Below are 12,283 nucleotides of genomic sequence, written 5' to 3'. Positions count from 1 at the left end.
CAAGTTTTATACGCTTCTGATAATATTAATGTTACATATAAATGAACCATACAGCTCATGTCCAATTGAAAACTAAATCTTTATATAATTATATCACGTGCTAAGTCTCCACAGGGTTGAACAAAAAAAATTTGAAGGACCATTGTCCAGCAGATACGTCAGTAGTGCAAGGTCTCTGGACTAGATCCCTGTGATCCAACTACCTGCCGGCATCCCCAATTCCTCTTTTGTTTCTCTGATCCGGCACAAAGTCATGCCCCAAAGGTGATGTCACGCTGGGCGGACTAATCTTGAGAAGCCAGGGAAGCCGGAATGTAGTAGACAGCTCGTAGGGCTCTGATCAGGCGACCTCAAACTATTGACATGGCTGCAGATCAGTGTCCTACAAATCTTTTTGCTCAACTCTAGTCTGCTGTTTATCCCTTTCTCCTGCCTTCAGAGAGCACCACGTGACCTTAGCGGTCCAGGGTTCCTTCACATCCACTGACGTCTCGACCATTGTGCTCCATCTTCTTTTCCTGCTGTTTCAGTAGATGGGACCTCACCAGCGACGTCATCTTGACTGATGAAGATATCACTTGGCACTCAGACAGTATAGCGGTGAAAATAAAGTTAGTTTATTTGGCAATCTTTTTTTGTTAAACGTTTTCAGTCCCACACTTTGGACCTTCATCTAAACTGATTGGGGGTGCTGCAAGATGTAGCACCTGGGTATGCGACACAGAGGCAGGGGCAATCAGTTCTGACGAAGGTCCAAAGTGTGGGACCAAAAACGTTTAACAAAAAAAAGATTGTCAAATAGACAAACTATTTTCACCGCAATACTGTCTGCGTGCCAAGTGATATCTTCATTAGTTACAGGCTGGAAACCCTACTTGAGCACCTCTACACACCACTGGAGTGCCGTATATTTCCTAGCAGTCATCTTGATTGAGGTGCAGGAGACATATTGCTTCTTCTACACATGTCCTGAAAAGCGGAGATTATTAGTGATGAGCGCAAGTGCTCGTTACTTGAGTTTGTCGAGGGTGCTCGGGATGCACAGAGCATCGCGGGTGCTGGAGTGAGATGTTCAAGTCCCCACGGCCGCATAGCTGTTAGCCACAAAATAAGCAGGGATTGTCTGACAAACACTGGCAATCCCCGCATGTTTTGTGGTTGTCTAACAGCCGCAAAACATGGGGGTGCGGGGACGTAAACATCTCTCTCCGACACCCGTGATACTCTGCATACCTGAGCACCCTCAACAAACCGGAGTAACGAGCATTTGTGCTCATGACTAGTGATTATCTTCTACAACATGCAGAGAAGTAGTAGTATGTCTAAGGAAACAATATGCGCAGCCGGACACCACAGCTCAGTGCACTTTGTAGTAGCCGTTACCAGTACTGCAGCTCAGCTGCCATGCACTAAACTATGATGATCAGGGAGTGCTGTGAGTTGGACCCCACCAGTCTGACATTGGTGATGTATCCTAAGGATAAGTCATCAATAAGTTATCAAAGTCAAAGACAACTGCTTTAACGAGCAGCTGAATAAAACCTTTCGTACAATTGCTTGCAATCAAAATAATCAAATTGAGGGTCAAATCTTATAGTGTAAACCTAGTCCCTAACCGTGTACTGTATAGACTTTACAGGATATACAACTATTATATGCATTATTTCAAGTTTATCAACCAAAAATCTTACATACATTTTATCAGTGTCTGGCTGATGCAAAGTCTTATTTTCCGTCCTTTAATAATGAATTCTCACACGCAGATACAAAGATTACCTTGGGTTAAAAATGTTCTTGTGTATAGGACATCTACAATTACAATTAGTATTGAATCATTTAAAGGGATGTCACCTGTCACCAGGTTTGTTCCATTTGAGGTAAGGCCACCACCTTTCAGCCTTGATATACAGAATTCTATAATACTGTATATATGTTACTCACTTATATAGTGCCATTAATTCCCCAGCGCTTTACAGACATTATCATCACTGTCCCCATAGGGAATCTAGATTGTGAGCCCCAATCAGTATGTCTTTCGAATGTGGGAGGATGTGGTCCTTTGTGTGATTTGAACCCAGGACCCTAGCGCTGCAAAGCAACAATGATAACCACTGAGCCATCCTGCTGCCCCCCAATCTGGCCTGCAAGACAGGAAAAATACCTTATGTAATATTCACCTACAGGGCGGTCCAGTCCGAGAGGCATCACTCGTCTTGGTCCGGTGCCTCCCTTCTTCTTGCGATGCCGTCCTCCTTTTTGCTTCGTCTGGATGACGCGTCCTATGTCACCCACATAGTCTCCCCGGCATTGAGCTCCTGCGCAGGTGTACTTCTCTGCCCTGACAGATGACAGAGTAAAGTACAGCAGTGTGCATGCTCCGGGGCTCTTTGACCATTCCTGGTACATGCGCACTGCAGTACTTTGCTCTGCCCTCGACAAGGCAGAGAAGTACGCCAGCGCAGGAGCGCGATGCCAGGGAGACTGTGTGGATGACGTAGGACGCGTCATTCACATGAAGCAAGAAGGAGGACGGCATCACAAGAAGAAGGGAGGCACCGGACCAGGACCGCAACGCCTATCGGACCGACCTATTAGAATGCTGTATATGAGGGATGAAAGGTGCTGGTCTTATCTCACATGGGACAAACCTGGTGACAGGTTCCCTTTAAAGGGCTAAAAAAGAAACTGTCCTGGTAATGTGACGGACACTCAGCTGCACGGCTCGTTGCAGTTACACTATAGTTATCTGATTATGTGACACGTTGTCAATCACATGATCTGGACACATTTTTATCCAAGGAAGTAAATTATGTAGATTCCAACTGAATTAAAGCAAGCAGAGATCTTAAGAGATATAAGGTATGGAAAAAGCTAAATTTATTTAAAAAATATTTACCTTTTATGCTGAGGCCAAAGATCAATGACGCCACTGGTACATTGCAGCACAGTGCAAGTCGATGGGGTTACATTGCAATGTGCAAGGCAACACAACAGCGGCAAACAAGTCACAAAAAATCCAAATTGTTCTGAATGTTTGCATCCTGCTAGTTGTGGAACTTTGCGGGTCACAAATGCCACCCCTTTCCCTGGCATTATTCTGCAATGTAGCAGCAGCGTATGTAGCATACAGCGATCTTTGGCCACGTGCCGTACATGGCAGCCAAAGTCGAGGCATCTCCCCAGCCTAAGGGCTCATTCAGACATCAGTTTATCACATGCGACTTCTATCCATGTTTTTGTCCTGGAGAACTTGTACCCACTATAGTCTATGGGGCTGGTCACATGTCCATGTTTTGTGAGCCGAGTGGTCTGCACCTAAGCATGGAGACATGTCCGATTTTGATTTGACTCACGATCAAACTCTTTACTTCAAAGCTATGAGACCATGAAAACAAAACAAAAAAAATCAAAAAAAATCAGCCGTCTGAGTGCAATCCTACTACTGTCCGATTTTCATATTTGATAAGAGAAGCCGGAGAAAACTTAAAAACTGTTGAAACTGACAAAAATGGACACACTGACCAAACACTGATGAAAATATAATCCAAAACTATGAAGAAACTCCGTCAGCTTTTTAGGCATCTGAGAATAATCACTCACGTCTGAATGAGCCCTAAAACATACATTTACCTTTGCGGCAGATTTCTTCATTAATTTTAATGCCAGCTTTTCGTTCTTTGGGACACCGTCACCCTAAAAAAAAAAAAAAAAAATCAGTAATACCTACATGAATTATTTTTATGGAACAGGACACATGACTAGGTCATGTTCTAATATTGAAATGTAAGTAAGCCCTCATTCACACGTCTGTTTTTCTTCATGTACATCCATGTTTTTCAAGCATAAAATATGTAAAAAAAAAATTGTGAAAAAAAAAAAAAACAGGCATGTCCGTTATTGAGCTTTGATCAAATTTACATATTTATGTGAACGGATACTTTAAAAAAAGGACATGAGGATGGCATCCAAGTGTTTATCATTTGAGTGATGTCCATTTTTTACTGAGTAGGGGAAGTTTGGAAATGTTTATTTTTTTTTTTGCATATGAGAAAAGTGGATGAAAATCAGATCTAACACTTTGATAAAAATTGCACTGTTTTTAGGTCATGTGTAAAAGACTAAAAACAAAACAAAAAAAAAAAAACGTCTGAATGAGGCCTCCTGCTGAGCAAATTCACATAGTCATTGGCATTCAGCAATCTCCAGTCACAGAGTGACTCAGAAATGTGAAACACCTTCTATTGTCTTTGTACATGGCTACTGATGTGCTTGCACAATACTGTGTAACAGTGGACACACCTTAAACAACAGGACAGCATAATCGTACATCAGCACCGGCTCCTCGTTCTCCAGGGCCCCTCGCTCATACCATGCTATGGCCGCTCTAGTGTTCTTCGTTACTCCTTGCTGACCCCAGAAAAGCATCTGCGCCAGTCTGTGCTAGATGACAAAGCAAACATCGGCACAATTACCTTATATGCTTAAACTGTTTAAAAAAAAAAAAACACGTTAAAACCTAAACAAGACGTGTGCTGTGTGTAAAGGGGGAATTCCGCCGACATTTAATTCCACCCTAAACACCTTGCAGAGGGGTTCCCTGGGTGTGTGCATGCAGTTGAGTTTCTGTTACAGATACCTTCAGGATACGTTCTGGCACAATTCGTGCGGCACCGGACCCCTTTAACTTCCCGATGAAGGTTTGCAAAAATAAAGTCTTGTTTACTGAGGTTAGAACATATACAGTATACAAGGGGTTAGCAGGAACAATGCTTGGCTTTTTCTTCTGCATTACATGACAGAGGTTTGTGCATAAACAGTTTCGGACGGCGGCACATCACTTGCGTGTAACGTTACATTTGCATAGCAGGTTACGCTGAGGGCCTTCATCTTCCCGGTACAGGGACACACGGGTCAATGTGTTACGCTGTGCCCACTGGACCCTAGCTGCACTCTTGTGAATGGTACAAGGGAGCTCTCACTAGCTACCACCTTACGGATGTGCCCCAGCCTGGCTGACTCCGTATTACTTCACTGCAGACCTCCAGCTCTAGCTAACATGGAGATTTTCTTTAACTCTTCCAGCTTTATTGTCCCAACTTGCCTGCTATGAGGATTGCTTGCTAAATTACTTGCTCCCTTGCCGGTCTGTTACTTTCACACACACTCAGTGATGATGGAACTCTGTGTGGGTGCCATTTCTTGTTCTCTCTTGACTCTCAACTAACTCCTAAAACCAGGAACTCACACACTAGCCCCCACTACTCCTCCCCAACTATGGGCCGGTCCTACAGTTAACCCTGTCACCCCTAACTAATAGGAACTGCAGCCTCCAGGAGGATAAAATATGCAATAAAATAAAATTTGCACACAATAAAACATTAGAGGTCTTCAGAGAGATGTTACGCCATCTCCTCCACCTTTACACAGTGGACAACTAAATGGAACTGCAAATACTATCACTTAGTGATTAATGGAGGACCACCAATCAGGAGAAAGAAGGGGCGGACATGCTGCTAGATTAGTAGCTTTCTTCCCTGCTTAGTCATGCGGGGAAATAAAGCCGTCCTATCAATTGGTGCATTGCTGCTGGTTCCCTGCACAGTCTGGTGGCTGGGGAGTGGTACAATGCAGAATTATGGTATTTCCTAGCTATAAGTCATTAGTTTAAAAGATGAGAGTACCCAAGTTAAGGTAAAAAAAGTGATTAGCAATCATGAAAGCAAAATGATGTCCCACATATGCTCGATGGGAGAGAAGTCCAGAGACTCTGCAGGCAATGGCAGCCCATTTAGGCCACACAGCAACATGGTGTTCTTGTGTTGAAAAATGGCTCCTTAGGCACTTTGGAGAAATGCCAGTGGTACCACTGGTTCCACGCTTGCTCAATGTTGTATTGCAGGTGAAATTTGACGTCACATACAGAGACTAAAAGCATCAAACAGTGTTTATACAAACCTTTACAAGGTGTTTGCACGACATTGGGCTAAGAGCCAGACGTCCAGCTACAGATGTTCCACTGACCTTACGCCACCTCTCTCAAAGGCCATCATGGTGTAAAGAACGGAATGGAGGTCTATCCTCTTCAGTAATTAGTCACACTTCCGTCTTGGATGCAATGATAGCCAGAGATTACATGGGCAATGCCAGGAAGAGAACGTCACACCAGTCCTACTCCCAGGATTATGGTGTGGTGATGACAATGTAAGGTAGTCGAGCCCCTCTTTTCTTTTTTCCAGGTTCACTAACAGCACGGCCATTTCTACAAAGCGTCTCAGGAGCCATTTTTCAACCTGACAACACCAGTCCATGCTACTGTGAGCAGCCTGTGTGGCATAAACATGCTGCCATGACCTGGACATCTCGGATGTCATTGGTCGGGAATTGCAAACGGAGCCGCCAGCATCAAATCTTGATAATTTGAGGGCCACAAGTGTATCCAGTGTGGCAGAACATTCATCAGACAACCATTAATAGCCTCATTGATAGCAGCTAAGGTGTGTAAGTGCGGGGATTTCTGCATATGGTGCTCATACTCAATACTGAATAAATCGAGATGTTTTGATAATTTTGCTTCCAGTTTTTCATCACTTGCATATCATTAACCTGTCTAATCGATCTTGTAGTTATCATAACTCCATACTTTTCCTTTTTAGTTGTTGCATTCTCAATGTTGAGGAGTGTGGGTCACTCAAATAAATAGAATAATTATAAATTTTAACCAGATTTGCATCAAAATATATTATACTATTTAAAGAACATCCATCAACAGTTTTTCCACAAAACAAATGGCCTACATTATTAGACTTTTTAGACCTGATTAGACTGGTGTACTTGCTTTTAAAATCCATTTCAGAGTGGCTGTATAACAGTATAATCGAGCTAGAGATTGGGATCAAATGTATTCATGAGCAAAATTTAATGGGAACCTGTCAGCTACCCTAGTCCTCCTAAACTGCCACCATGTCTGTATTTCAGCCTTTCCCAACATTCTAGTAAGCCGCTTTTTGTGGCTAATTGATTGGTGGATAGCTATAGAATGAACTATAAACTTGCGACCTTAGCTATGCAAATCAGCGGGTGACTAATCAGTGGGCGTTGATTTTCCTGGGACATCTCCGTCAGCGCTCAGGAAATCCCACGCACGCGCACACTTTGCATAGCTCGAGTATGAAGCTAATCATTAAGCCACAAAAGGGGCTTTTTAAAATGTAAGAAAAGTTTGAAATAAATACAGACATGGCGGCAGTTTATGGGGCTAGAGCAGCTGACAAGTTCCCTTTAATATCTGCCCACCCATCATGCCTGACCGCTCCTCAGTGCCCCTCCTCCCTGCTGCTACTGAAATCTCACACAGTTCAGTACAAGCTGCAGCTGTCAGGGTGGAGATCACATTTAGCTTAATGAATACACTCGAACTTATACAGCTATACTCACATGAATTTTCACAATAAGCACACCAGCCTCATAAGGTCTATGAGATCTATTTCATAATGTGCACGGTTTGCATTGTAAAATTTGTTGACAGATCATTTTTAAAGGTCAGCATACTATTATAATATGTCTGACTACCAAACAGGTAATAGTCACTAAGAAAGAATACAATGCACTCATAGTGATGAGTTTGCTGTATTTTTATGAGCCCAATAATCAGTTCTAGCACGTCACTAATGATTGAGAGCCCCCATGTGAACAGGGATGTACATGAAAAGCCATAAATCTTGTGTGAGGAGCTCTGGGGAGCACAGCAGTCCTGGACTATGGCTCCACTGTTCTTTCATAGCAGCTATTATTTATCCACATAGTACATCCTCATACCAGACAAAAAATACATTTATCTATGGTAATTCAATGCAATAATTATAAAAGATGGGTGTCATTCAGTCCAAGCATTGTATGTAAATTAATTATAATTAATTTACATACAATGCTTGGACTGAATGAAATCCGTCTTTTGTTCCCTAGTAAACAGATAACTTCGCTGCTCCATTTGATTGATTTTTATAATAGTAATAATGCTAAAGGGAAGACATCATCAGAACAGGATATTGTTTAAATCAGGTTTTTATACTACATATAAGACAAAATTGGAAAAAAAAAATTCATATCATAATATTTATTCAAAAAAAAAACAAACAAAATAAGTAATCTTGTAGTTTTTACACTGACTGCTAGAGCTCTTTTAGACTCATTTTTCCTGTGCTTTCAGGAAGATGTAGAGGAGTTTCCTTATCATCAGAGGCAGGAATACAATGACAGGTAACATCTCTATACACTGCTGATGACAAACGTATCCACAAATCACTATAGGTGATGTCATAGCTCACCCCCTCCTCCTCCTTGCACACGCTCATTAGATGCTTCAATGCAAAAAAATAGGGTGACTGATGATTGTGGCTAATGTGCATGTGTCATTTCCTGAACAATAGGAAGTCAGAGTCTAGTAAAGCCCCGGTGGACAATGTGAAAATTGAAAGATTTCTGTTGTTCATGCAGATTGTGAGATATATAAAAAAAAAATCCCAAAAATATATTTAAAATACAAAAACCTGTTTTAAACTATATGTCATTTTTTAATAAAGCTTCTCTTTAAAGATAGTAAAGTCTGGACGTCTCGGTTACCTGGGAATACACATCTCCTCTCTCTGCATTCTGTTTAAGCCATAAAAATAGGTCATCATTTTCTCTAGTCTGTTCTTTCAATATGTCTTCATCCATTAATCTTATGGTTTCCACAAATGCCTTAAAAGTAAAAATAATATTGGAAAAGTATTAACCATGATAGACACATCTCCATCAGAGCCTAACAGAAGTAGATTAATATTTGAAATCACTGTGGTATGGTAAGGGGACTAAAAAATAAAGAAAAATCTGTAAAAACAGTCAGGGTCCAACAACCGGCGCCAATCAGGCGTGAGTCGGGTGGAAACAATGTACAGAGACAGAACAGCGCAGGTCCATGCATTGCTTAGTGGTCAGTCCCTGCTTTTGCACTTCATCTCCCATTTACTTTAATAGGAGATGAGGTGCAGTAGACAGGAGCAGGTGCCAAACCTTGCTTATATCCGTCTGCTGCTGGAGCAGTTATCTACTGATCAGTGTGTACCAGGTGTCGGACATCTACCAATCGCATACTGAGGACCTATGTGAGTCCTGACCTGTACAACCCCTTTAATGCTGCTAAAAACAATATTTATTATAAGGGGGCAGTTACTTTTTCATATGGTTTCAGCGTTAAAGATTGTCATATGCAAATAGCTTCTTCAGAGAGTTAGAGTACAGGAACTTTAGTACCAACTATAGGAAGTAGTAATCCTAAAAAATCAATATTGACCCTTTACATGACTTTAGATAAGAAACCAAATCAGAAACTCCACTTCGAGATACTTGTTTCAGGGTGCTTACCCCTCATCAGTGCAAAGTAGGAGAACTGGTTTGGCTGGGTGAGAGTCCTCTGACAGGGATCTAAGGGGTAACATTTCTCCTTGTGGCGAGTGTCAATTTATGGGGCTTGCAAAAGCAACAGTCCATTATTCATCATCTCATCTCTAGTGGGAGATTTTAATAATTTGGAGCAATGAAGGAGGTGAGACTGTAGGAGGAGAAAGAGGACTCAAGGGTGTATCAAACCTCAGAGTTTAACATCTTGATAACGTATGATTTCAAGTGAGAGAAATAGCATTACTTGTTCTGCATTTCTTGACAATCGATCCTTTGGCGTCTTTTTTGCAACATTCATATAGTAAGAGAAGGCAACATCTAGATTCAAGGTATGATTGTCTATTCCTTGGAGGTGCTTATAGCCAAGCTTCAGTAGACCAAGCCTATCATTTCCCTGTGCCCCAACCAGGCTGTAGAGCAGAGCCTAGAAACAGAGGAAGGTCAACACAGAGATGTCAAAAGTCATGAACCACATCCCTAATTACTCTTAGAACCATCCTAAGCTGAAATAATACAAACTGATAAAGAGATGATTCACATGACTGTACCCACCTCAGCTGGATCAGCAGGTACACCAAGACCAATTTCATACATGACACCGAGTAGGTAAGAGGCTTTATGGTATCTACTGCAGCTGGCATCCAGGAAATTGGGCACAGCATCTTTGAGGTGATGAAAACTATATGACAAATTTTTCAAAGTTTCCTCAAATATATATTTTCCAAATTGGATGCCTAAATCACTAGAAAAATCTAAAAAAAAAAAATAAAATAAAATTTACCAATAGACACAGTTTTTTAACTTTAAAAAAGGGGCTGGTAAAGATTGTTAGATAATGAAAACACAAAAAATTGAACAGGTACTATTTGCTTTTACTTACAGAAGAAATCCCAATAAAGTATTTATTTCAAAAACTGTTCTAATTACTTATGTGATGACGAGCAAGTGTATTCCTATCCTTACCAAAAGCAGTCTACTCCAGTTTCCAGAGCCTAACCGCTCCCATGCGAGCACTCCTCTTTGACGGCTCACAGAGTGACCATTGTGTGGCTCGGAGCTACTTCCTTTATTGTAAATCTATGGAATGTCAGAACAAGCGACTATTGACTTACAGTACATAGAGAAAGTGACTTCCGGCTCACACCTAAACCTCGAAGCAAGCCACTTGGTCTGTTTGTAGGTCACGTGGGCAAGAGCAGCACCGGAGCAAAACTGGAAACTGGGGAAGACCACAATCCGTACATATTTTAATACAGTATACTTAAATGGATAGGTTATTATGACAGTTTGTGAGATAGATATTTTGTAGGGACTTCTTTAACCCCTTTCTGACATGTGACCTAATAGTACGTCATGGTGACCTGGGCCAATTGGACCAATGACGAATTATTAGGTCATATGGCGATCGCGCCTGCACAGCTCCTGGCACATTAACCCCCGCAATGCTGCGATCGAAGTCGATCGCAGCATTGCAGGGGCAAGGGGAGGTGATCGCAATACTCACCTCCTCTCCTGGCCTCCAGCGCTGTCTGCCGCAGCTTCCCGAATGTTGCCATGACGATCCGATGTCATCATGACAACATCCAGGTCACCAGACAGCAGGAAGATACTTTGGTCTTGCACAGTGCATGACCAAAGCATCTTCGGCATCTGCAGCACTGACAGTCTATATAGCACAGGGATGGTGCTCCATCCCTGTGCTATACAGGTAATCCGAATAAAAAAAGTGAAAGTCCCATAGTGGGACACAGAATAAAAGTCCAAAAAGTGTTAAAAAAATAAATAAATAATAATCCACCAAAAATAAAAAATATAATGTACCCATCAATAAATATTATTATGAAAAAACAACAACAAAAAAAAAACAATAAAAGTACACATATTTGATATCGCCGCATCCGGAACGACCTGACCTATAAAACTGTCCCACTAGTTAACCCCTTTAGTGAACATGGTAAAAAAAATAAATATAAAATGAAGCAAAAAACAATGCTTTATCATCATACCGCCAATTAAAAAATGGAATAACACGCGATCAAAAAGACGAATATAAATAAAAATGGTACCACTGAAAACGTCATCTTGTCTTGCAAAAAACAAGCCGCCATACAGCTCCATCAGCAGAAAAATAAAGTTATAGCTCTCAGAATAAAGCGATGCAAAAAAATATTTTTTTCTATAAAATAGCTTTTATGGTGTAAAAGCGCCAAAACATAGAAAAACTATATAAATGTGGTACCGCTGTATACGTACTGACCCGAAGAATAAAGCTGCCTTATTAATTTTACCACAAGCGGAACAGCATAAAAAAAAAAAACATAAAAACAATTCCAGAATTGCTGGTTTTTATTTATTCTGACTCCCAAAAATCGGAATAGAAAGCAATCAAAAAATGTCAAGTGCCTGAAAATGGTACCAATAAAAACGTTAACTCATTCCGCAAAAAACAAGCCATCATATGACTCTGTCGGCCAAAATATGGAAAATTATAGCTCTCAAAATATGGCGATGCAAAAACTAGATTTTACAAAAAAATGGGTCTTTTAGTGTGTGACATCTGCCAAACATAAAAACCCGATATGATTCTGGTATCGCTGTAATCGCACCGACCCGAAGAATAAAGTCGTCTAATCACTTATACCGCACGAGGAACGGCGTAAAAAATAAACTCTAGGGTAAGGGTTGTGTTAGGGTTGGGGTTGGGCTAGTGTTAGGGTTAGGGTTAGGATTTTTTGACTAGTGTTGAGCGCAAGTGCTCGCTACTTGAGTTTGCATTGGGTGCTCGGGTATGCACTGAGTATCGCGGGTGCTCGAGTCAACGCCCCGTATGCTTTGTGGCCAAAAA

General features: G+C 41.3%; 1 protein-coding gene across 1 annotated transcript in view; it reads right to left on the bottom strand.

The window, feature by feature from the left end:
- SEL1L3 (SEL1L family member 3) overlaps positions 1-12,283 on the bottom strand; it is a 64,486-nt gene that overhangs the window by 19,184 nt on the left and 33,019 nt on the right. Inside the window, exons 10-14 of the mRNA XM_073646571.1 lie at positions 9,991-10,190; positions 9,683-9,862; positions 8,620-8,739; positions 4,300-4,440; positions 3,631-3,693 (exon numbers count right to left, since the gene is read on the bottom strand). Of these exons, the coding sequence (XP_073502672.1) occupies positions 3,631-3,693; positions 4,300-4,440; positions 8,620-8,739; positions 9,683-9,862; positions 9,991-10,190 (704 nt within the window). The remainder of the gene's footprint in view (positions 1-3,630; positions 3,694-4,299; positions 4,441-8,619; positions 8,740-9,682; positions 9,863-9,990; positions 10,191-12,283) is intronic.

Source organism: Phyllobates terribilis, unplaced genomic scaffold, assembly GCF_046119375.1.
Source record: "Phyllobates terribilis strain yellow unplaced genomic scaffold, ASM4611937v1 Scaffold_1__5_contigs__length_1240528914, whole genome shotgun sequence".
In the NCBI taxonomy this organism is placed as follows: Eukaryota; Metazoa; Chordata; class Amphibia; order Anura; family Dendrobatidae; genus Phyllobates; species Phyllobates terribilis.
The sequence above is the reverse complement of the archived record's forward strand: the minus strand, read 5'-3'. Positions and strand labels throughout refer to the sequence as shown.